Source organism: Labrus bergylta, chromosome 12, assembly GCF_963930695.1.
Source record: "Labrus bergylta chromosome 12, fLabBer1.1, whole genome shotgun sequence".
NCBI classification, from domain to species: Eukaryota; Metazoa; Chordata; class Actinopteri; order Labriformes; family Labridae; genus Labrus; species Labrus bergylta.
This window is the reverse complement of record NC_089206.1, coordinates 13,432,447-13,459,393: the sequence shown is the minus strand read 5'-3', so window position 1 is coordinate 13,459,393 and position 26,947 is coordinate 13,432,447. Positions and strand designations below refer to the sequence as shown.

Genomic DNA, 26,947 nt, shown 5'->3' with positions numbered 1-26,947 from the left:
GACAGTCGTGGTGACTCACCAGCCCCAAATGGGTTCTCGATAGACACCCTTAACCTCCGAAAGAACAGTATGCACAAAAACAACAACCCCTGTTTGCTGCTAAAAATAGAAATAGGTTTGAACATTAGTTTTATGGACTAATGCTACAAAAAAAATGTGTTTATGAAACATAACGATTTCTTAACATTTACTAGGGCTGTCAGAATTAACTAGTTAATCGAGATTAAAGAAGGTCTGGGATTATTGCATTAATTTTTTCAATTTCGATTAATTATTATTTTGTCCCTTTAGGCACACCCTGGTTAAGCTTCCACTGTGTCTCTCGGTATTCACAGGCTGTTTTTGAAATCGCTTACTACATACTACTATTGAAACACCAAATGCAGTATGTACTGCATACTGCATACTTTTTCTCTGACTTTATTGTATGTGGCTCTGTTGTAGAGTCAGTCATCTCACAGTCGGAAGGTTGGTGGTCCAATCCCAGCTCTAATACAGTGTACATGTCTTTACCCAAGTGTCCTGAGGTAAGATTCATTTTCTTTCGCTTATCCGAGGTCGGGTCGCAGTGGCAGCTACCCAGATTTCCCTTTCCCTAGCAATGTTTTCCAACTTCTCCTAGGGGATTCCAAGGATTCTCCCAATCGGACGTGCTGGGAAAACCTCCAAAGGGAGGCGTCCAACAGGTATCCTAATCAGATGCCCGAACCATCTCAACTGACTCATTTCGGCCGCTTGTATCTGTGAACTTCTTTCAGTCACTACCCATAGCTCAGGTACATAGCTGAGGGTTGTAAATATAGAGCTTTGCCTTCAGGCTTAGATCCTCCCTCTTCACCACGGTCCATTCTACCCTCACTCGGGAAAAAGACCCCAAGATAATTCAACTCCTTCACTTGGGGCACGGACTCACACCACCACACCGGAGAGAGCAATCCACCATTTTCCGGCAGAGAACTGTGGCCTCGGACTTGAAGGTGCTGAACCTCATCCCCGCCGCTTCGAACTCAGCTGCAAACCGCCACAGTGCCTGCTGGAGGTCCCAGCATGAGGAAGCCAACAAAACCACATAATCTGCAAAACCGTATCAACAAAATGGAGCTTAGCCAGCACTATGTGAATGTTTATAAATGGAATTATTTAAAACTGATAGGCAAGGATCACAGATGGCCTAGCGGTTAGGTTGCTTCCCATATACAGAGGCTAAAGTCCTCAAAGTACAGTAGGTGGCCCGGGTTCAAGTCCAACCTGTGGCTTCTTTCACGCATATCATTCCCCGACTCGCTCCTGATTTCCTACGCTATCAACTGTACTATTTCTAAATAAAGGCAAAATATTACATGAATAGAAACACTTTAACTCATGTTTACTCTGTTGTTGAAAATTAATATAAATCAAAAGTTAGTATTAGACTTTTCAGTGGCTGTAGAACCGGTTTGATGAATCACACAAAGACAGTTCAGTTCCTTACAGGTTACAGCAGGGGCTTGTGTGACAGTGTTTTGGTATGAGCTCATGTGCACGTGTAAAGCTGACCTCAGCTTAGATATGGCTTTAGATGCAAATCTTGAGAGGATAAAAGAGATCTTGATTGTGCGCCTGCCTTGTGACTATGGAAATATTTCAGATGGATTCCCTAAATAGGTATTTAAAAGTTTGGAAGCAATACATACTTCTTCTATTGCTTTTGAGACTGTTATCCTGCAGGTCAGATAATTACTGGCGCCATCAGAGCTGAAGTCTCTCTGGCCTATTGTAAGATGCAGTTTGAAAAAGGTTTGGAAGATTGTAAAGATATGTTTTTGTGATTAAAAACATATAAATTAACACCAAGTTCAAGGACATAGTTGCATATGCTACATGAATTATTTATGTATGTGTATGTGGCTGCTCCTAAATACAGTCTTCACGGTGAATGGAAATGTGGTTTTAATTTGCTTACCGCCTTTGGTCTCTTACAGGCTATAGGAAGGAGTTGTGTTTTGAAGCAGAGATGTAACACAACACACAGACATACAGCTGTCATCATATGCACATTTAAAGACATAGATCACATGTTGCTGCGGTGATCTATAGGCCTAGCTTGTGCTACTGTGTTTGAAGAAAGTTCCCTTTTGCACTAACGTGAGCAGTAATTGAGTGTATTTGCTATTAGTCTAAGGTAGCCATAGGCCTACATGTAACAGGCTGCAATAATGTGTAATAATTATCTGGGTTCACTGACAGCAATTGCCACCTACGTATCGCTTTAAGTTAACTACAAAACGAAAAGGGGAGGCTAAGCAGGATCTTGCATTGTTTGGAGGACACATGACATGTGCAGGAGAAAATTAAAGAGATAAAGATAGCAAAGAATTGTTGTTCTTTCTCTCTCTCTCTTTTTCCTGTGTATGTGTGTGCGAAAGAGAGATGGCGGCAGTGCTGTGGGCTCTAATAGAGAGGAGAGAGCATTAGGCACACTCTACACTGAGACAGCAGGAACTTGCAGCACAACTCCACAGAGTCCTCTCCAGCTGTAATCAGCCGAGTGAGAGGGGAGTCACACCTTCTTTTTCCTCCCCACAAACAATCCCTATTTCTCCCTCGCCTGCCCACTCACATTCACAGACGGCAGACTGCAAGTCATTACAATGTGCTTTCCACTGAAATATTAATGGCAAACAAACATTGTGATTGTGAACATTACAATTTGAACAATAAAAAGCATGACTGTGCAAGGAATTCTCAATTCAGAGTCTAATTAAGAGAGGACTCTCCAAAAAACGGAAAAAAACAAAGTAACAAGCAGTTGCTGTTGCCTTTCCAGATGTGCGCATCGTCTGCTCTGACTTCATTGAAAAATGACTTGAAAGCAATGTCTTCCTCCAATGCAGCGGCTCTAAAACAGTTTGGACCTACCTCTGTTCTATTTAAATCTTCCTCACTTGCTTTATATAACCAGAAACCGCCCTCAGTAATATTATACCTGCTGTCTATCCCCCCCTGCTGTCTTTCTGTCTGTCTGCTGCCCCCAGCAGGGTTTTCTGTATTAAAGGACTTATCTCTGTGCCCATCGTCGCCCCCTAGCCCCCTTAAGGAGTCAATTCATGAATAAATGAACAGAACTGGCAAATGATAACAAGATTGCTCATTTTGTTGCACAGAATTCTGTGTTTGTGTGTGACAAAAAGTGAGAGACTCCAGTGACCTGAACTGTACCGACTACAACCACCTCCAACATATGTTGCCACCATTTAGGGCAAAGGAACATCTTCAACCAGACATAGTCAACTTTTCAATGCACCATCATCATACACAGATTTTCTTAACCCAAATACACACAGTGAACTTCAGAGAATCCATGGGCCCTCTTGAGGTTAAACTTTTTTTATTGTGTTGTTGTAAAGGAGCCCCTTGCTGACCTCTTCTTTGTGAAAACCATTCCTCTTTTCTGTGAATAGGATGACATGAGCAAACCAATAACCAATTTGGTCTGTTACTACAAAAGAAATCATTGAACCTATAGCCATGGAAACCTCCCGCATTACACTCATCACTGTACTCCAAATTTAAACTACAACACCATGACGTTTCATAAAATCAGGACTGAGGTCCCATATTATATAAGGACAACAACCTCAACATCCCCCCCCCACCATTGTCTGAGTTGCTGTTAAGTCTGATGTTGGTTTTATGTGCTGCAGAACAGGAACCTGCTGTAAACCACTTTGAACTGAGTCAGGCCCGTTTAACAGTAACTTTTGTAATGTTACTTTTTAATCTTTTCCTGTATAATAAACCAAACGAAATGAATTAACCACCTGCATTAGACAGCAATTAGCAACATCTGCCACTGTAGTCTATGTGTGGCTACATCATGTCATTACATTTTCTGAATTCTCCTCCATGGACTCTGGGAATCGTGTTAACCAGTCAGCTGTACAACTAAATGCAGGAGGATAAAGTAGGTTCAGTGGGAAGGTGCTACAGACCGTCATGACAGTAAATGTACATGTACACACTACAACAGACAAGAACACAAATGTGGTCAAACTATTTCCCAATGGTGCAGCCGCTCCCATTTAATTGACCAAGTAATAAGGCACTGAATGGAGCATGCACTAAACCCCTGTCATAGGGAAGGTCAGAGCTGTCTTGTGTGTGTTAGCAATCGTTTGTGTGATTATATATGTGTGTGTGTGTGTGTGTGTGTGTGTGGGTGGGGGGGGGGTCTACAAACACATGTTTTTCTTGTTTGTAGTGTGCCTTCATGTGAGTTTGAATGTGTGTGTGCAAAAAAAAATCACGTTTGAGTCTCTGAATTGTTAAAGATGTGCAAAGGTTCACCGACAGAGTGCAAGCTCTATCAGCCTATCACTTCATTCATATCAATGTGCATAGTTTTGCCTATGAATAAATCAGAATTAATGAGATTCCAGGAGAATATATTCCCCTCTTGTGAAGCGTCTTTCACTGAAATTGAGAGTGAAAATGAATCTGCAACCAAGAAACAGCTACATTTCACTTTGGTGGTACAGTATTTTTTGTTATATAATAATAATAAAAATGTAAAGACTTTTTTTTCCACATAATTTGAAGTAAAGGTTGTTTTAGTAAGAGTATATAGTTGTAGTAGCCTGACAGGTGCATAATGCAGTTAAGGTTCTGAGAAACTGTAAGTATTACCTCAGAAAAGCCTTCTACTCTATCTTAATTGCTATCACCATTATGTCCTAAAAGAACTTGCAAAACCTCATTTGAGAACTTTAATAAGAAAGAATATGGCTTAAACCCAAAGTAGCATGTCCTATTAGCGCACAGCTAAGAGAGAGGGAAATCTCTGTGTGTCACCAGCACAGACTGAAGCACATTAGGTAAGTCAGCCTGTCGCTTGGCCAATCACAAATACTGTAAAGGGGACACAGCCGAGATTATCCTCAACCCCTGCTCATTTTCTTAAAACCGTATCAGTGAATGGTTTGAATAATCTCAATACCCAAGTTCCCCTAGTTTCGTTTTTGTTTGTTAAAGTGAAAAGCCTGCTTTTAAACTTTTGAGAAATTAAGAAAAAACAATCAAAAATAACAAGGCTGATGAAATGAAAGGTGTGGAAAAAGATGAATGCATGACTTGTTTGTTGGAAGCTTTTACGTGTTCAAGTAGATTTTGATATTTAAGGAAATTATTTGATTTGCTTCCTATTTCATACCATTCTCATGTCTGGGTCAGGTGTAATACCCTTAACTTGCTATTTGTTCCATGTAGACCTGTGTTGATAGAGCTTTCCAGGCCACACTGATGAATCTGTTGATAGCTTCAAGAATCAGTTAAGTACCTGATTAGAAAGGCATTTAGTTAATCATCCTTTATATAAATTCTACGTACATTCTGTCTTTGTGTATGTTATACGTGAAGCACTTTGTGACATTTGTCTGTGAAAAGCATTATATTAATACATTTTACTTACTTGACTTACTTATGTACAAACAAAGTAGATGCAATATGCTAGATAGCTTTGGATGTGTTAGAGTGAGGATCTTCTTACCTCAAACAGACATTCATGAGAATGGCACTATCATCTTGTCAGACAAGCCTGTCAGGTTACTTCAACAGGAATTTTAAACAAGTGATGAGTCACAGAGAACATTGTTAAAAATCGTTTTACTGCAAATTGCAGCCAATTTAGAGCTTTCGAGTCACACTTTAACGACTTGAAGCCCTTCAATATTACATCCACTTAGTTAAGTGACATTCCCCTATATACAGAGAGGTGTATAATCCCTGACTGATCTGTGGTTTGATATCCTGTTTTAAGGAGCTTATGCTTTTGTTTCAAGATGCAATGAGACATAGAGACAAGTTAAATTTTAACTATAGCTTCCAACCTTCCCAAGAGAAGGTAAATCATGGAAACCTCATAACCCATGAATCTTTTTCTGTTTCATCCTGTCTTTTGCGGTTTAATAATTTCTCTGTCTCAATATATCCAAATTAACAACTTCTGGCTCAAATGGCTGTACATGTATTTCAGTTTAGCCCTCTGTTGATTTTCTTCTGCCCATTCTTTTTATTCTTTTCATAGATTCAATTATCCATACAGAGAGAATTTGGCACTTAATCCAATACAGTGACCAATTGGCAACAAATAGGATTTCTCTCAGCTTGGACTCTTCTATTTGAAGTGACACCAAAGTTCATTATATTGGTCTGGTGCCATATGAATCACTTCTGTTCTCCAACAATCCCTCTCATTGCATCATCTCAGATCAATAAGCCACGCTGCTTCTCATTGTAGCCCACACTTAATTCTTGTACTTGTTTTGCACTTAGGGTTAAAAGCCAATCAAAGCAGTTGTGGCCGTGTTGCTATGTGATTTAAACAGTTTTACCAATGAAATGTTGCTGTTTTACAAAATCAACAACAACAACAAGATAGGATAGGATAGGATAGGATAGTACTTTATTGATCCCCAGAGGGGAAATTCGGGCGTTACAGCAGCACAGACAAGAAAGCTCAAATACACATTAAACAGAATAGATAAGATAAATAAAAAAATAAAATAAAATAAAAACAGGGGGTATATACAGTACAAAATGAATGTTGAAGTTAACTGGGGGGAATTGAGAATTGAGACAGTATTTGAAGAGAATGACAAGATAATGAATCAGAGATACAACCAATACCGACATGTTCTCTCAGTGTCTTTGAAAGGGAAACTATTGCATTTGGAAGCTACCACATTTATTTTTTTATTTTTTTAAATTGAAATTGGCTGCTAAGATAAATCGTGCCTGTTTATATCACACACGGTTAAGGTTCCCCTGTGACTTCAGGGGTCTCATTAATGGTTCTCCTTCTTATCTAACTTGAGGTATGATATAAGTCATGACTCACACTGTATTGTTAAGTATTTGTATCACAGCTCACCACTATCCCCTGATGAGGAGAACACCCACTTGAGCCCCTGGCTGTAAATCAGGTTCAAAGAAAAGCAATTAGGCCCCATCATATAACAACATTTCTCCAAATACCTCAGCAGCCTCTTCTCATTGATTCCATGACTATCAATGACATTTTCATCTACCGTGAGAATGTTTGACTCTATTTATATTTCTTCTCATAAACATAAAATCTGAAATGATTAAAAAGAGAAGTGTCCAATGTGTCAGATGTTTCTATTAAACACTCACAAATTCTTTCGTTGTTGTCTTCAAACATGTCACTGAAATTTTAACTTTTTTGCTGCAGCTTTATAGATGGTCAACGCAGGCACGAGTGATTTAATTGTAAGGGGGTCAACTGGGGGCTTTACAAACACAGAGCAACAGACAAAATCATACTGGCTCCTTTCCATCAAAGGATAACAGGCAAAAAGTATAGCCTGTTTGTTTTTTTAAAAACTGTAAATAGAATAAGTGAAACTATACCAGACCCACAATGATTGTCTTCGACTGCCATGCCAGAATAGTAAGTGAGGCTCTCCTAAAAATCCAGAGGTACGTTCAGTGATATATTAACATGCTTTATTTGGCAGGCAATGTTAAACATATAGCTACCATCTTGGATTAGCTAACATTCGGCTATACTAGCACTAAAAGCACAAAGTACAGTTGCAAAGTTCAAGACAAATTGAAATGTTGCTGTTAAAAAAGTGAAGGTATATGTGTCTGCAGTGAATTCATTGGCAATCATAGTGATGGTAATCATTTCTCTCAGAAAAAAACAAAAACAGGATGGCATAAGAGGAAAGGCCAGTCGATCACCACAGTCAGGAGGTTTCAGGGGAACCTTTATGTGATGATAGTGCAAAATTTCATGATTATCCTGCAATTTCATTTTGGACCAGAGTAGTGGACCAACTATACGACCGACCTATAATCCGACAGGTTTACATTGTAACATTGCAACATGCTGTGACTATTGTGAATGTCTTGATTTCACATTGCAGAACTGATTGTATCTGAAAGAACATCTTTTTGTGGTTTGCCTTAGTCAGAACAGCTGACCCCACGCTGGCTAACCCTCTGAATGTTAATCCGGATCTAGAGCCAGCAATTAGTCCTATTAGCATGCTGATCACCGTAAAGATGCGGAAACACTGAGGAGGAGGCAGGAGGTCCTGACCTTTTCAAAGACAGAGCAGCCATGTGCCCTGCGCAGAATACAGAGTAGGTTTGTTTTTGAGTTGTGCTTGTGTTTCCCCCCCACACACACACCCCAAAAAAAGTTCAAAATAATGCACCAAAAAGTGCTGTTATTTACAGGCTTTAAAAAAAAAAAAACGTTGCAGATATGCACCAAGTGCCAAAACAAGTTAACAATGAAAGCTTTAAAATGATTCATGTGGTACTATTTGGAACTTTTTGTTATTATCAACAAGTCCCATTTAAACAGCAAGGCTGTTCTCTTTAGTATTTTTAGAACTTCACCGTCATCAAAAACTGTTAAAACCATCTGAAACAGCTGCACTGGTGCACTGGGAACACATATTTTACCATCATCACACCAATGCACACTTGGGTTTATTAGAATGGAAGTGGAGTTGCAGTTGAAGGGAAAATACACTTGTTCATTTAAATGAGGGAACATGACACCTTAACTAACAGCAGAGCTCTTTAATGTGCTTTTTGATGACCCTTGAGAGGCATGGGGTCATAAGAAACAGCCCCATGACAGCAATGTGGCTACACAGACAAAACCTGTTTAGATAAATTTATTGCCGGTTTTGATCTCTTTGGAGAACTGTTGTTGAAACAGGACGGTCTAATATAGACAAGGAGTACACAGCCCCCGGAAGTAACTCTCTATAGAATATATTTAAAAGCCAGGTCCACCATCTTAGATAAGCCTATTAGCAGGCACTCTAAACAATATACAGATGGGGCTGATGAGTTTTGATCATTAATCTCCAGGTCTCAGACATACTGTATTCCACCTTATGATGATGCCAAAGGACAATTAATGGAATCACCTCATTAATTAGAAATCATTCAAGGGGAACATGGAGTGACTATCGATTATGATTTATTGTTGTTAGAAAAGTATTTCAGAGAACACAAATAGAACTGGAAGATGAGCCCGAGGTCGTCCAGGTGATTAAAATTCCTCCTCTGGGGACCAAGCATTTGTGTACCAAATTTCATGGAAAACACAAATCTCTAAAATGAAGTGTCAATCTCATGATGACAATAGAGGGACATTCTTGTACTTCCCATGAACCACGCGTTCAGCACAGACAGTATGTATTCTTTACAGTCTATAGCTCAGCAATAATAAGAAGATCAATACACCAACTTTACCCGTTAAGTTTTTCCCCACATACTACACACTCTTATAAATCAACAGTGTACGTGTAAAACTGAATCTTATGGACAACCTGTCATTCACACATAGTGCTCATTAAATATGACATCCAAAGCCGAAGTGTTCCCCTAAACTACATGAACAATTACCGCTTCTGCAGGGTTATTGTAAAAAAAAAAAAAAAAGAAAGAAAGAACATGTAGGCAGAAAAATTCTATTTCCCTGAAGCTTAGTGTGACAAAGCCGGAGGCTTACAATAAGACACACAAGCATCTACCACAGGCTTTGCACTATTGATGCACATCAGCCAGACAAGGTTGCAGATCAAGAGGGAGTACAGTTTTCTACATGTGAGAAGTAAGAATAATGATGTTAAGAGGTCAAAACAGGCGAACACAGACAACGACTGAGTCATAGCTCCCTGAGGGAGACCTATGTATGATAGAGTAGGAAGATGTCGTCCCCCAAGCCGTGCCCTCACCAGTCTTGGGGATCGATCCCTGCCTGCCTGCCTCCAGTCCCATGCTTCGGACTTCTAATTAGGACCAGCCTTCTTGAGTGGATGCTCTAATTGGTGAGGGCCACTGAGAGCCAGCATCCTCGTCTGCCGCACTCTCAGAGAAAGGGTCGCCAGGCATCAGCCGCTCACACTAATCTTTCCCATTATCCTCTGCTCCACCGTGGGAGCGCAGAGAAAACAGCCAGTGTGTGGTTTGTGTGTGTTTTCAAAGATGCTTGTAATATATCAGTGTGTTTCTTTTTTTGTGTGACGGTGTGTAAATGTTTTTTTCTCGTTCTCTGGCTGATGACAGCACCGTTCTGATCAGATCATACGGGCACATTACCCATTAAGGACCCTTTTCCAGGAATATGGTGCAATTTTTTATTTTCTACAGGATGTTTTTCATTTGAACTGGCCGTATTGCGTGGCACTGCACTTACTGTTTGGTGAAAAACACCTTTGATACGGTCATTGAGTTTTCATAGCTGAGTGAGACATATACTCTATCTGCCTGAAGTGTCTATTAGCTGAACTGTCACCAGTGAGAGACAAATTTAATTTCCCTTCACAGCTCCTCTGGTGATTCATACTTCATATTGGTCCAATTTCATAACTTAATTATTCTGATTTAACATTTTAATTTAGAAATTAAAGCAATTGACTGCATGGCAATAACAATTTACTGGGTCACTTACAATCTATGTGCCCCTAATGAGGAATTAGATCAAGCTATTTTAAATTTCCCAAAATGTTGGGCATGACGACTTCTTCGTTTTCGGTTGACTGGAAAAATCCTGAAGATCCTGAAGGGGCCAAAACAGGACCCTAAACAGGACCCAAAAGAGGTACTAGTAAGGATGAAGGGGTTGTAATCTGGGCAAATAGATGTTTTCAGTAGCCATTGGCCTTTCCACCAGATCAGCAGAAATTTAAAAAATAACAGTGACAAACATACCATGATTCATCATCCACTTCCTTTAACTTCACAGTTTTTTTAAAATCTTATTGCTTCATTTGTGCTCTCTCAAGTTGAAGACAGTTACATACCAAATACAGTTTACATACCTCTGACAAAATCTGATTCTGACACAACTGAGTTGTGTGTGTGTGTGTGTGTGTGTGTGTGTGTGTGTGTGTGTGTGTTGTGTGTGTGCTTGTGTGTGTGTTTTTTTGGCATCAAGATCATTTGCTTTTCAGAAAAAAAGTAAATCATCTTGTTTAAAAAAATAAAGTAAGTGTAAAAAAAGTCAAAGCGTTTAGTTTTTTTAAAAAAAAGAAAGTTTAAGTAGTCTAAATAAGCCCATAACGGAACATTTTTCAGATTCCCACAACAATAATTTGTGAGTATTTGGATTTTTACTACATTTCAAGAAATAGAAATTGCTAAATAACAAAATAGTAGATAGATAGTATAACATTGAGCTCAGGTCCACGTTCAGTTATTTATTCCTGTTAATCTAGACTATACAGTTAAATTGCCTAGATAATGAATAAATAGGCTAAATAAAACATTAAAAAGTATGACATCAGCTTTCCAGTCTGCTATCTGTGTCCCTCCATACAAGATCTTAATGAAATGACAACAGCCACATGAAGCAGCAAAGAGGAAAAAGAAGAAGAGCAAAACAAAAACACAACATGATACACACAGATATCCTATGACTTGTTCCACTCTATAATGGCTGCTGGGACAAAGCTGTTCCTACAGCGCTTTGTTCTACACTTTGGAACTAAAAGTCTTTGTCCAAAAGGAAGAAGCTCAGTGTAAACCTGTAGCTTTGCTCACTTGCTTGTCTGTGCCAATATTGCCATCTACTGGAGAAAATATAACTGCAATGGTTACCTCACTACAATGGTAAAAAAAAAGTGGTTCCATATTTATTTAGTCTTATTTAAAGTTTCAATAAATATTTATATTGTGTGAAATACAAAAACTTGCTGAATATGTTTGTGCTCCAAATAATAATGTGTCATACCAACAATAAAATTACAAACAGATCCCATAGGCTTCTCTGCTATAGACAAGTGTTATTAAAGACACATTAGAGAATTAGGCCTATATAAAATATAAATAGGCCTATAGGCAGAATTGGAAACTTCTGACTTCCCAGTGCATTGGTTAGACTATATGGATAAAAATAAGCCTATAGCCTACGATTAGGGTTATTGTCACAAAAGAAGCACATTCTCACAATGGAGAAGACTTTCTCCTATAAATAGGCTAATTTTTTAGATTACCGCTTGACAGATGATTTAAATAACAAATAGACAATCAAACTAAATTCACATTTACTTATCAAAAAATCAATCCACAAATTGAATCAGCCATAAATTGAAACATTAAAGGTGCACTATGGAGTTTTGGTAGAGAGGTTCGGTGGTAGGCCTATACGTTCATAACTCTATACACAAACTGTTCTCAGATGAAAATTTGGTCCCTGGAAAACTGTTTGAAGATAAAATAATACGTGAGAAGTTATAGTGATGGGCCCGCAACAGTAAAACCACTCTCCTGGTATCTTTTTTTAGCTCAAAACAGTGTTCCAGGGACCCATTTTTTCCTTTGAATTTAGTTCAGAAAATAGGAGCATAGAATTGATTGCCTTCTCCAACTTTCAAATTTCACTACCAAATAGGCTACATAGTGCACTTTAAAAAATTTGGGACGCTAAAGTAGGCTAGTTATCAATCTTGATGTTGGGCTATGGTCCGGACAGGAGGTTCAGGTACCGTAAACCAGCCGTAAACGCTCGAGGAATGTCTTTTTTACATGAGACTCTTTTAGTTACGTTGTACGGCATGACGTCAGAAAAGGCGGGTCTCCGGACCGTGGGGCAGATGGCATTCAGAGGAGGGGTACCGCCGCTCGTCCGACGTCTGTACAAGCCCAACTGTTTGTCTCCGCTTGTGTAAGTGTGAACATTGTGTCAAGTGTCGTTCAAGGGGGTTGTTTTACCGTGAGTTCATGTGCGTGTGATATACGAAGCGTGCGTTTTGTGCTGTGCATAAAAGCTGTTAAAGTGTCGCTGTAGATATTTCATCGTTTTCGCCGCAGCAGTGCACAATGACACACTGACTTGCACTGTCAACCTGTAACACACTGCTGTTATGTACTGACAACGCTTACTTACTGGCACTTCATCAACATTTCAGCGACGTTTTTTTATTTATTTTAAATTTATCTTCAAAGTAATTTCACTGCATACATTAAGGCTCGTCTGTTTTTTTTTACTTCTATTTCATAGAGCTTATATAGGACCGCTATGTCTCAGCATGAAATATGTAATTATCATTCGTAACTCTGTGGCGTCATCTTTATATGCCGACGTTTAGCTGTGAGTCAGTATTTCAATAAAGTAAAAATGATGTATGAGGTCGCAGTTAAGTACAACAGGTTGGGTTAATTTTATATCAAAGGAAATAGACAGATAAAATACAAATATAGTTACTTTGCTGACTTGTCATTGACTCTGCAATATAATGAAACTCTTATATATATTTCCTGTTAAGTAATTCATTCTTCGTTTATTCACTATTATGTTGTCATGTTGTATGCATCTGTCGCTTATGATTATTAGCCATAGCCCTGCCAGTTGCTTTCAACTTGCTCAAGTTTTAATAAACATTGAGCAGGGTTTATTTATAACAATGTAATATGATTTATTAAATATTTTAATTTAAGTCTACTGGCTTATGCAATCTAATGGATGACATTTCAATCAAAACATTTAATCGGCTAGTAAGGATAGATGGGAATCTGCAGCCAGGCTCAATACATCTGATGCCTGACAATCTTCATAGAGGTGCATTTTATTCTTATCAGAATGTGGGATACACACACACCCACGCACACATACACAACAACTACACACTCACTTACACTCACACTGAGGCATGCAGGCAAAGAGGGAGAAGCAGAGAGTACTATAGTGCTAAGGAACCATATAGAGGATTAGTGTAAATCTCACTGTCTCTCTTCTTTTTTGCAGAGCTGGGGGCCTGATGGCGCAGGTTGTCATCTCCCCTGCAATGAAGGAAATCTGCTCTAGCGTCATGTGTCTGGACTGAAGGTTGGTCTTTATACTCTCACTATTGGAATCTATTTTGAAAACTGTTTGCGTCTCTCTTGCGCCATCTCTTTTGCAATGCACTTTATGTACCATAGATAAATATATACAATGCTGGATGATTCCTATATGACATGATGTATTATATCTGTTCAGCATACGCTGCTAAATGGCTGAGAGCTTGGCTGCCCCTTCAGGGCACTGCTAACACAGCCATTCATGTTTCACGCTGACGGTCAGACCACCACGATGACGCTGCCCTCCTCCTCCTCCTCCTCCTCCTCCTCCTCCTCCTCCTCGTGCTTCACTAACATTGTGCACTCCCTGTTAGAAGCTGAGCTCAGACTTGGGAGTTTTTTAACAAGTGTTTTGTGTCTCTGTATATTTCTTCATGCACAATGCCTACAAAACAGAACTGAGTGGTTTCTAGAGGTGGCGTTTCCTCGTCATTATATTTGGCGTCCGCTTCTTGTAACACTTAAGCATCAGATATGGGGAAGATGACCTTATCCCAGATCAGAGCCTAAGATTAGCACAGTTTGCTGTATACTGGCAAAGCTGTCACAGGGGCTAACTAATTGGCTGTGTGTACAGGGAGCATGCATTTCTCACAACAAAGCTATAGACACCAGATTAGAAGATAACATGAAGTGGATTATTGTGCAAGTTATACATATTATGGTATGGTGAAGGCTCTGGTTGAAAAGAAACAGAAAAACAGGATTAATGTCAATATACTTTACCCTGTTGTTTAACTATATGTCTTCTGTGGCAGGCTGCAATACTTAATTATTAATAATTATAATAAAGTAAGTCTTTAATAAGTTATATATTATCCATTATTAGGTATTTATAGATAACAGTAAAATCTTTAAATGAAACGACATTTTTCAGCATACAGTACAAGTTATTTTCCAAAACACTGCTGTGTTCTTTATACCTGCATGACACTCCTTTTTTTTTAGTTGATTATATTATAGCGTTTGTTAAAATAACTTGTCATCTTGTCTAAGTGCTCAGTTATCTCACCGTCAGACAAGCAAGTTAGCTAAGACCTTTAGATTTGCCTTCAGGTTTGATTGTGACTACGACTCTGTTTTTCTGTTCACAAAGATCTCATTCATTAAGGTAAAAAAACATGAAACACAGTTTTCTTATTTTTGTGTGCATGTTCCCCTCAACTGCAAGTGAAATACATTGCAGATTGTGATACTGCAACAGAGAGATATTCTAAAAAAATAAAAATAAAAATAAAAAGTCTTCCTGGCAGAGGTAATGTTCCTCAGGCAGTGTTAGCGAGTGGGAAGTCGGTGGGTGATCGTGTCTATGCTGCTTCAGTAAAGTCATACATGTTGGTGAGTCCAAATGAACAGAAATGGGAATCACACGATGGATAGATAACCCTGCTGGGTGACGGTGACTTGAGATCACAGGGTTGATGGTTTGATCAACACCTCTTACTGTCCACATGAAGGTTACCCTGTGTGAGTGCCTGACTTGTATGGTATTTTTTGGGGCCGATACCGATATCAATATTAGAGATTTTAAAAATTCAGATACCGATATATTTGCCAAAATCTTCCTTGGTTCAATCTTGGTGGTCTGTAGAGGTAGATAGATACAGATATATACATTCATTGCGTTTATACCTCCAATGCAGTTTTTAAACGCTTGTGGAAAAGAAATATAATGGAGACACGATGGTCACTCAATTGGTGAGTAACTGCGCATGTACCGGCTGCGTGCATCACTGTTTGACACTCTGGAGAGTGATAATGCGTGTTGTAGTCCATAAAGTACACTCTGCTGGTGACAGCCAGAAAAAGAACTGCTTGTGTAATACAATGATAACCAAATGAAATGCTATTTGACCGGTTGATAAATCTAGAAATATCCGCGCATATCTGCGATAAAATTAAACGATACAGTAGTCACTTGATATGCTAATATCTGCTGGCCGATTAATCAGTAAGGCTCTACCCTGTGTTATAGTTCTCTAGCATTGGTGTGTTATCTTGTGTGGAAGTGAATGGTAAAAACCTTATACCATGGCTCTGTAAATGTAGCCATTAACCACTGCTAATAGCTATTATACCCATCTGCAGGATAATGTGTTTTTAAACACTTAAATAAAACATTCTCCCTGAACAAATGCTGTACAAATGTTCAGTCAGGGATTCACATTCAGATGAGCTATTGTTGCCCTTTGGAGTCCAAATCTCAGCATCACTCAAGCAGTGATCTGGGTTCATTCTCAAACCTCATTCCAAAGGTCAGCTGTAACTAAAGAGGAAGTTTGATCTCAGAGAGGAAACACCTTTTTCCTTTTCACCCTTTTTCCCTTTTCCCTTTTCCCCTTTCTCTTTCTTTTTCTGTCTCTCTGTGTATCTCTAGCCCTATTCAGACTGCAGTTTTAAGCCATGATATTTACGCCTCTGTTACATTTAGCTTTCAGTCTGAATGTTGCAGAAGTGGTCCCCCCGTCTGTACGGTCTTTAGGCAGTAACAAAGGTGTTACAGAGAGGAGACGGTATCATCAGGGCAGTGCTGTGTGTGTGTGTGTGTGTGTGTGTGTGTGTGTGTGTGTGTGCGTGCATGTCTGACTGTCTGTGTTTGTGGAGCTGCCGCTTTGCCATGCTTCCACAACGACGAAACGCAATGTGAATTCACAGACTGGGACAGGAATATTACACTGGTGCGGAATCAATATGAACATACAGACGTGATGACAGCTGGGCTTAATCACGGCACTTTTGCGTAAAAAGCAGTCTGACAAGGGCTTCTGACTGTTTCTCACCTTTTGTCCTGTTCCTGCAGGGCTTTGCTTTTAAAAAGCCCACTGGGATTCAGAGGTGTTAGAACAGCTGAGCTTATTTTAGATGCCTTAGAGTGCAGTTATTCTATATCTCTTCTGCAGTGAGTTTATTTTACATTAAAGAAACAAGAAGCAAAACAATTAGCTTTATCATCCTGCCTGCTTATCGTGTAAACTGAGCGACTGGGTTTCTTCTCTGTAGTAGGACTGACTCCCACACATCCAGAATGAAGGTGAAATTCCTTTATAAAAGCTGTCGTTCCTAGTGGCAACAAGCTGCCTGCTTCCCTCTGCTTCCCTTCCTGTTAGAAGACAGAGGGAGAAAAGAAGCAAGGGTCACACAGTGTCACAAGAGCTTGCACTCTGAAACAGGGCTGAGGTCCGGGTTTTAGTTTTGCAGGACATCGTTAACAATTTTTCAAGTTTTTCTAAAAAAAAAACAGAAGACAGATGATTGTATATATGAATTGCGTTTGTTTGATCATCACTTTGTTTCAGTTTGTTCACATATTAGATAGGGAACTTCTGAGGGTGGATAGTAATGTATGAAAGATCTTCTTTCATTATGAACCATCTCCCAGTTTAGACTTGAAATTGTTGACCCACAGCCTACTTGTTGAGCCCAATACTACGCTCATAGTAAAAGCTTAAAGACCAGAGTTGGTTGTGCTGAATGTACTAACCCCTGAAATGGGCTGTAGAGGTGTTTGGTTTCCTGAGCTCAGAGATCTGACTGAAGAGTTATTTCAATAGGTGATATGCATGCATGATTTATCTTAACTGCGTAAGTCGGTTCACCTGCTGGAACCACAAAGAGCCAGATGCCCTTCTGCCTGATAAACTGGCAGGTGTCTCTCTCCAAGTTCACAAAGCGTCTGTTGACCCCAACGTGCATTCCCTTTCTCATTCCACATGGCTGTGCGCCTTTAGCACACCCCTCCGGTATGAGATTTCAACCGGTGTGTAGTAGGTAGTTTCCAGTCTGTTGACAGAGCTGGTGGAATATGAGCTGCGTTGGCAAGGTTGGAGGCCTGCTCACAGTTAGTCACACCTATCAGGTTATTAAGTGAAGAGCTACTTTAGAGGGTTTAAAATGAATGACATACGCTGGTCTAGCAATGTCTGCTCGTGTTCTCTGAAAATGTTTTTTTTTTTTCAGAGCATCTGTCTTTGTATACAACAGGAGACTGAGATCCTAAGGACCACCATTCTCATTGCAGTAGTTGTACTTTCGGTCTATGTGGATCAGTGTCAGTTCCATGCACACTGTAAATAATTAATTCAAACGCTTCCTGTCGTGTTGAGCGCATATGCAGAGGTGTCTCTTGAACATTGGCTCTCCAGATAATGTACAGCCTCTACCACAACAGTGGTTAACACTTACAGCTATGCAATAGTTCCTCTTCGGGTTTTTTTTTGCTGGAAATTCTTTACAATCCAACCAGTCAGAACCTCACGTATTATATACAGATTAGGGCCTGACCGATATGGAATTTTTGTGTCCGATATCGATATTAAAGACCGAAACCGATATTTTGGCCGATAACTTTGATAACTTTGAAATAAATATATAGCAGTGTTTCCCACAGAATGACAAGATACCTGGGCAGTGGAGGGGGGGGGGGGGTGGGGGGGGGGGGGGGGGGTTGCGTACTATAATCTTTTTTTTTTCTTCTTATACAGGCTATATTTTAATATTAGGTTTGTATTTATATCAAATGTGTTTTCCCCTCTAAAATAATTCTGTTTTTCTCTTCAAATTATCCACGCACGAGCAGCACAGACACAAACACCGGGAGTATGTCTCGCGTTTTGAAAAGTTCCACTTGATGTTCCTTTATTTATAGGAGTTCAGTGCAGAATCAGAAGCAAGCAGCATAACATTCTTAAAAGAAGCCATGAGAAGCTTCAGTTTTGATTGGCGCAGGGTGCATTTACAAGAGGGGTGTGCGGACAGAGGGCCATCTCTCTCTTTCTCTGAAGCTGATGTGATTTCGCTCACAAGTTCAGTTCAAGACAAATATGGGGTATGGTTAGCAAATGATAGTCTTCCTGGCAGCTGTACAAGCAGACATCATTTCCTTTCGTTCACTTTGATTACACGTCTGTGGTGTCATTAGGCATTAGGTTATTTGTGTCTGCTTTGTGTGAGATAATGATTGTTTGTCTTTTGGTTTGACTTGTTCCTGGAAAGCTGATCGCATCTTTGGCAACAGGGCCTCCCCGTGGGTTTCATTTTGCACAATAGAGCGTTGTGTCAGCCACTGTCAGGGAACTACCTGCCATTCACCTCTTAATTCAGACACTGACACTGCCAGGCGAAAACCGCCTTGGACAGATGCTTTTTGATCCAGTCCGGCCTCTTTCACTCCCTGTGTAACCCCTTATCTCTATCTCACTTACTCACCCTCTGTGTCTGATATAAAGAGTTGTGTCCTTATCAAACTCTTTGCAGTATGCTGAAGTCATCTCCTGCCCTATCAGAGATGACAAAAATGTGCTAGTCTCTGCCCATTGCACACGCACATACAAGCACACACACACACACACACACACACACACACACACACACACACACACACACACACACACACACACACACACACACACACACACACAATAACGATTGTTCCTGTTTCCTGCCTGTGCTGTCATTATGCATCTGCAGAATGAGATATGCCTCAGTTTTCATCAGTCAAACACAACTCACAATATGATGCCAGATATCTCTCTCTCTCTTTCTCTTTCGCTGTATGCCTTTGTCTAATAAAAACACAAACACACTCACATATTTGTATACTCACACACAAACAGCACTGCCAGAACCCTCTGGCCTAATTCCCCTCTTATTGATGTGTGTCTGTCCGTGAAAGAGGCGCAGAACAAAGAGTAGTGATGGGCCTGTGTGTGGCTTAGGGGAACAAAGACTGGTCTATTCCACGCCAGCTCTCAGACTCTTCTGGAAACACTGCTGGGGCTTGTTAAAGCTATGGCCATGTTTTGAGTTAAACGACTGTATGTTCAGCATTGAACAACAACATGGCTGCTTCAGTGTCAAAGAGCACTGGCCAGATTGACCTCCGCTTGTTTTGCTAATGTCTTAAACTTTCTGATGTCGTGAAGACGAAACAGTACTGCGGTAACTTGGGGCTGGTCCATATATCAAGTTTTCAAGAAGTATCGATATATTTCTAAACAAGGTATAGGGTAAGACAATATAATTTACATGGATCTAGATTTATGTTGCATCCAAATAACAATAAACGTTTCTTCCGTAGAGCCGTCAGTCTGCCTGTCTCTCCTCTCACTGTCTGTCCCTCCTCACCCTGCTCTGCCTTTCTGTCACTGTCTGCATTACAACATACACAACTGTGTGTATTTTGTTATGCAGGAAAGGAGCATTTTTATTTAATATTATTACTTTTTAATTTCACAAACGGGTTAAAAATAGTCTACATTTTAGTCATGTACAGATTGACTTTGTGCAGCTGGCTGTTTTGGCATTTGGCATTTAGCTCGTGTGGATTTGACTTAGAGCTGACTTCTTTTCTTTATTTCTTTACTGAAAAAATATCGATATATATATATATCATCTTTCAACACTCAGCTAAAACTCATCAATTTATGATTTTTGGCCCACATCGCCTAGCCCTAAGGTGAAGCTGTGGAATAATGTTTTTGGAACTATCTTCTGTATAAGTATGGAAACATTGTCAGTAACAGACTCTAAAATGTGCCGCAGTTGAGATACTAGGGCTGGGCTATATGACTACAAATGTTATCACGATAATATTTTTCATATCAGTCGATAATTATTACGGTAAATGTCAAATAATTATTTCTTTCAAATGAATAGACTGATATTTGCCCTGAAGAAACCAGATGGTTAAGTGTGGATTAATCATTCTTTATTGTTTACTCTTTATTTAACAGAACATGACAAACTGTACTTCAACAGAAGAACATTTCACAATCATAATCACAGTGCATGGTGCTGGAAAACACTGAGAAAAGTTATATTGAATAATCGTTTTATCGCCCTGGCCTAACTGATACATCATTTATTTCATGCTAGATTGCAAATCGTCTTTTTATCTTACCTTTTCAGTTGTCTAATTTCTTAGGGCTTAACCCTCTTTTAAATATTCACCTTTGATGGTCGTTGTTCGATCATGATAATAGAACACTACAGTGCCATGTCTTCATTTACCGGTATATAACTTTCTCACTGCAGCTTTTTTCCATCCAGAGAGCTAAGTGAACATTTACAGGGACTATGACATAGAGAGAGCTTGTTTAAATAAAGCAAAGAAATCATGAAGGCAGATTGCAGAATAAGGTGTTTTTTTCCTTCTGCCACAGCTCTGTAAGCCCTCACCATCTCTCTAATTTAGAATGCCAAAGACAATAACAATGGATGATTGTCAGCTCAGCTCAATAGATTGAGCACCAGAGTTAAGGACAAGGACATGTGTGTACAAGGGTATGAGTAAGGGGTGACACAGTTCCATAGAGGCCATTGTTCGTGTGGCTATTTGTATTTTACCTTTGACAGTGTTGTGAAATGTCTGAGAAACATGCTGACTCACTGAGGCTGCTGACCCGGGCTCTCTCTGACACCTGTTCATCACTGGTGATTGCTGATCTGTTCTGTGGTGGACAGGGATTAAATACACTCAAATAAATCTGTCCCCTGGCATGTTTATGAGGTTGATCCCAGGAAGAAGTGCGGTGAGAATTCCTCTAAGAGGATCACATAAAGTAATGCTTTTTTGTTCATACATTTTGAGGCTGGTAAAGTTGCCATTATTTACTTTTAATATTATCCTTCACAACTAAGTTGCTAAAATCATTTTCACAGGATTTTCAAAAAATCACTAAACCAGTTGTTAGATATTGATAAATACTATCAGGTAAATACTGCACAGTCTATTTCAGTAGTATGTTGGTGTACTTTTAAAGTAGAATTTATTGATGGAATTAAGTTTTTGCCAGAACAGGACAATCCTCATTAAAAGATCCATCTGGTGTGTCTTGTTTTGCGTCATCACCTCATTATGGTGGGTTTGAAAGTGTTGTTTTAATAACAGAAAGATGCTCACATACACTTAAACACACAACAATTCTGACAATAACGCTCTGTTCTCTTAAGGGCTCCTGAAAGAGGATTTAGTTAAAAAAAAAGCGGTAGGCAATCAAGAAAACATCCAATCCTGAATTGGGATCAGCCTGGGGATGAAGGATGGGATTTACAGACACAGAGGGAGGGATGGGCATCGAGGTCGAGACGAGGCTGCAGGTTCAGATTCAGCTTCAGAGCAGGATTACCTTTGGTTTACCCATCCTCTCACCAGCAGCTCCTGAAACAACACAAACACAAAGCTTTATCCAAATCAATTACACTTCACTGTGACTGCCAGGAAAGGCCATGCATTGTCTCAGTGTGAGGGTGCATGAATGCATGCATAATCAAGTATGCATGTTGAGTTGAATGCATGTAACCTGATTAAGTTACGTGTGTTTACATGACTATTCATCTTCTTTGGTCATACAGTAGGTTCATAGGAAGTTCAGGAAAATAAGAGGGAGTGACTAAAAAAATTGGATGTAATCAATGAAGCACCACATGTTAAGATTACTTAATAAAGATAATAATATAAATACATTTGAAACGTGTACTGCCACTGGCCATTTATAATTTGCATTTTGTACAAAAAAGATTTCACAAGACCCGATTTTTGATCAGCTTGGTGGGAAGTAAAGCTGCAGTTGTGTTAATGTGTTTAAGTGCTTTAATATGCTTTTCTTGACAGGGACAGTGAGCATTGAACATTGATATGCTACCTGTAAAAACTTCAATGCTCATTCTTCCTTTGTCTCTGGATGTAGTAAAAAACTGAATAGCAGGTTTTATTCATAGCAATCCGAGTCAGCAGTTATGAAAATGTTGTCTGTAGTATGCTGCCTGCCTGCCCATTAACTACTTTATGTTACTCTTCATGACCTGACGCTGCAGCTAAAGGAACACAGTTTGAGTATATAACCGTCCCTCCCCAGGGCTCTGAGTGTTCCTGCCTTGCTTGTTTTGCTGCCCTCAATGGGAGTTGCTATTGAAGTTGCAGGGAGGCTTGAGACGCCCGCCCATCTGCTTGTCTAGTTGCTTCTCTGAGGTGATCACTGCTCCACCAATGAGGTTCCTTTTTAAGGATGAGAGCTTTTATGTTATCAGGTGACATCTCTGTTAGTTCTGGGACTGACAGAGACTTAGCCCATGCAATGTGCAAAGCTGGAGAAGGCTGTAATGCATTGTGTTCTGTGTGTCTGACACTGAGGACACCCTTGTCTCTTGATGCCACTACAGGATAAGGATGAGATGCCTTTGGGGATTATAAATGAGCTCCTGAGGGACACAATCACAAGCTATGTCAAACAGTATCAAGTATGTTGTATATGCATTGAATTTGCCTCTTGCTCAAAGTGAAAATAATTATTTAATTGCAAGCAGATTACAAGCAGATTGTGGTCAGTGAGTACATTTGAGAATGATGTCTTGAATCTTAAAAATTATTCTTTGCGTTCTCTCTCTTATCCTCTACCTCCCTCTCAGGTTAACCGAAGAGAGTGAGTCACACTCCGCTGACAGCCGGCTGATTTTAGGTGGGTTTTTCCTTCTTCTGATGTGAGTCAGCATCTCTTTCTCTCTCCCACCCATCTTTACATCCTTTACATCCTTTTATTCAACTATCTTCTTTGTGCCTTTCTGGACATTTTTTTTTAAATTCTCTTAACCTGTCTGTGCTTACTTTCATTACATTTTATAATGTTTCTATCATGCTAGCTGACCTGGATCCAGTTTGTTTCCTTTATTACCGGAACTTGTATTTTCTCTTGCATGTATGAACCTGATTTGAAAGCAGAATGATTAAAACACTTGGCAGAGCTTAAATTGACACATTGTGTCCAACAACTTCAACTAAGGATACAGTATTACTAATATATATATTTTTATAAATTTTTTGATAATTACAATACATTGCAAGTACAATTTTGGAAATAATATTCATGCTATCAAGCCTGCACAATGTCAGACTCCAGTTGTATTACGGTACTTTTGATTATCTTCCATTTGAATGAAAGTTCAAAGTTGCAATGTTGCAAAGTGATCGAGTGTGACTGGATCGAGGCATTATTTCCGCTTCTCACAATCCTTTCTCTCTCTGTATTAGACCAGCATGACAACTTGTTCCTGAATCAAAGATGCATGCTGACTCTTTGGATTCTTCCCTCTGACCGCCACTGAGCTGATCCAACCTTCATCCAACAGCCCTATCTCCTTTTCTACTGTGTTCTCCTGTTTTCTTGGCTCCTTTAATTCAGTCGTAGCTCATTTGTGACCCTTCTTGTAGAAAGGGAATATAAGTAGACACTTTATAGGGCAGTATTTCTTAGTCTAATCATTAGGAGTTAAGCAAGGCCCTATGCAGCAGGAGGATCAGAGTCAAAGGGGGCAAGAGTGGATAGGCCCCAGTTCAGGTGCTAGAGCTAGAAGAGATGCAGGGGAGTCAGGAGGCCAAGGGGTAAAGAGGGGCTCTTCAGAGCAGTTCATTAAGATGAGCCAAAACGCAAGGGAGAGCATGGGGATTCTTGGCCAGGGACTTAAACATCTGTTTCAGCTGCAGCGTCAACGCCTCTCCCTGTCTCGCTCCAAAATCCCCTCTTCTTCTTCTTCTTCTTCCTCCTCCTCATCTTCCTCTGTAAAGTCAGCAGGTGGCACCTCCCCCTGTGCCCCTGAGGATACCTCAGGCCCATGCTGTCCTGAATCTGACCACCTCTTTGCCCCTCTGGTTCCCTCTGTAGCTGGGCAGGGCTCAGCCGCTGTGGGCACGATGAGGCGCGGGACCAGCCTGCAGAGCCGGCGAAGTAAGGGCTCTGGGTCTGGATCTGGGAGCGGAGACCGTGATCCTCTCCTGAGAGGAAGCCCTCAGGCCCCTCACCGCCGCAACACCCATGACCCACAGCAGCACATCAGCCGTCGTCGCTCCTCTTCCACCACCGAAACCACGCCCAGCAGCCCCACCCCTGGATACACAGGTGGCGATGTAGTGTTGTCATCAGGATACCAGTCCACAGAGGAGACAGATAGGGTAAGTGGCAGCAGCTGTGAATCCTGTTATCCCTTTACAAGCCTGATCAATATGGCTCCATTTGTTATACATCCCACATTGAGGGGCTGGTTGCTCAACTTTGGTTCTCAGTGAGAGCAGAGGTACTCAAAGGGCTGTTAATCAAAAGTTTCACAAAGATACACTATTGTAATAATTCTTCGGACAATGACATCAACCATGATCATGTTGATTCATCTAAGAGTCCTGTGTTCAGTATGAGACATATGCCCATACATGACAATTACTTACATTCATATTTATTCATTGTAAATAACTTAAAAAATATATTTTACAATTACAAAGCAATGCAGACTTTAAAATGAAAAACAATCTGTTATTTTGTCCAAAAAAACATTTTGGTTACTTTTTAAGAAAACAAGCTTGTCAAAGCTGGTGAGTTTACACTAATTCAGTAGGATTGCAGGGGGTCAGTGCTATGATTTTTTTTTGAAAGGTGCCCAACCAGGTTTTAGTTTCCTTATTATTTTATTTCATAAAGGCAATTATTACGTTTTTTTTGTTTTTGTTCAGCCACCATTTCTTTCTGTAGTTTATACAGTAAAGACCCTAATCATGATTTTCTGCCTGGCACTTGAAGGGCAGCTTCATCCAAATCACAATACAGGCATATCATGGGAATTTAAAAAATCTAAAATGTTGATATAAATGTAGGTTCTTTTTTTAAAGCACATTACAGTAATGATATGTGATCTTCATTGAAAAGATACATTGGTACAACTTGATAGATTGCTACGCCCATTGTCGTATGCAAGCCTTCTGTGATCTTTTAGGAAAAACACCCAAAATCCAGAAGAATTGTCAAAATGGGATCATTTTTGATATAAGCAAAACAAGCTTTCTGAAACTGATATTCACGTTTTTTTGCCACTTTTGGCAACAAAAAAACATTTGTTTTTTGCACACAAATTTTTGTTTTTGTGCATGTGTGTGTGTGTGTGTGTGTGTGTGCGTGTGCATGTGTGTGGGCGTGTGCGTGTGTGTGTGTGCTTGTTCAAAGTTTAAGTTTAAATTTGTTACCAAATTTCAGCCTACACTTTGTTCTGTCTGCCACCAGAGGTCACTGTTAGATCAGCTATCCTGCTGTGAGCAGCACTTGGCTTGGTTCATTTGGAGGTTGTGTGGGCATTATTAGCTTATGAGGGTTGTAGACTTGACTGGCCCTTTGCTTCATTGAATTAGCAGTCTGTATCAGTTTGTCACAGAGTAATGGCAGACTATCAGGTCTACACAAGTGGGTGAAGACATTGATTTTAACTGACAGCATTAACCTGTAATGTCAATTTAATGTACTCCCTTAAACTTGAAATCAAGTATCCTTCGGTACTTTGTAAATGACCTTACCTGGCCAGACATCTGTTCTGCATTCCTCCTGCTGCTGTGATAGACAACCATCAACCTTCTGTGTTTAGTCACTCGTCCAGAGACTATAACCTGTCTCACCCATCTCAATTTTACATCTCAGCCCTGTCTCCAAACAGCAACACACCAATGTCATTCAGGTCATGCAAGCGGTCGCCGTGGTTACTCTGAAACTTGCGGCAAGCCGCCTACAACTGTGCCCTGGTTTGGTTGCCATAGTAACATTGTGGTTGACCTTGGAGAGGTGTGCGAGATCCTGCTCTAAGTGGGGGTCGTGGGAAGATGTTTTTAAAAAAATATTTCATATTTTTTCCTTCCTTTCTTGTCTTTTTTCTCTCACCAATTTTCCTCATGCCCTCTTCTTGTTCTTGCTGCTTTTTCTCTCTTCCCCTCTCTGTCCCCCTCCCTCTTTCCCAGGAGAGAGTTAGCACAGACCGTCAGCCGGTCCCTCTCTCCTAATTCCCCCTCCTCCACCTCTACCACCACCTCCTCCTCACCCCACCCTTCGGCTCACTGACAGGAAGCAGGAGGCAACCTTGCCTCGTCCTAGATGAGTGCAAGCCAAGCATTGGCTGTGTGTGAATGTGTCTGAGAAGAGGATGTGAAGGGGTGTGTACATGTGTGTCTGCAAGATCTTGTTTTTTAATCTACTCAATTTGCGTGTATAAACTGGAGCTCATTTGTGCTTTGACAGCCATGTGGTGTCGTTGACTGTCTGTGAGAGAAGGACACTGA

At 40.1% G+C, this 26,947-nt stretch overlaps 1 protein-coding gene and 1 long non-coding RNA gene across 4 annotated transcripts in view; one reads left to right on the top strand and one right to left on the bottom strand.

Annotated features, from left to right (window-relative positions):
- The first annotated feature begins 12,581 nt into the window (after positions 1-12,581).
- tmcc1a (transmembrane and coiled-coil domain family 1a) overlaps positions 12,582-26,947 on the top strand; it is a 41,031-nt gene continuing 26,665 nt past the window's right edge. Inside the window, exons 1-4 of one of the 3 annotated variants that reach the window (XM_020629516.3) lie at positions 12,582-12,694; positions 13,775-13,855; positions 23,275-23,324; positions 24,525-24,811. In XM_020629516.3, the coding sequence (XP_020485172.1) occupies positions 24,554-24,811 (258 nt within the window). In that variant the 5' untranslated portion in view covers positions 12,582-12,694; positions 13,775-13,855; positions 23,275-23,324; positions 24,525-24,553. Of the gene's footprint in view, positions 12,695-13,697; positions 13,856-23,274; positions 23,325-23,424; positions 24,812-26,947 lie in introns of those variants that run through there. The other 2 variants (XM_065961251.1, XM_065961250.1) reach the window with 2 other exon arrangements.
- LOC136181067 (uncharacterized) lies at positions 19,673-26,815 on the bottom strand. Its single transcript, XR_010667523.1, has 2 exons — positions 26,195-26,815; positions 19,673-22,027 (listed from the first exon to the last, which is right to left on the bottom strand). It is a non-coding gene; the product is annotated as an uncharacterized lncRNA (long non-coding RNA).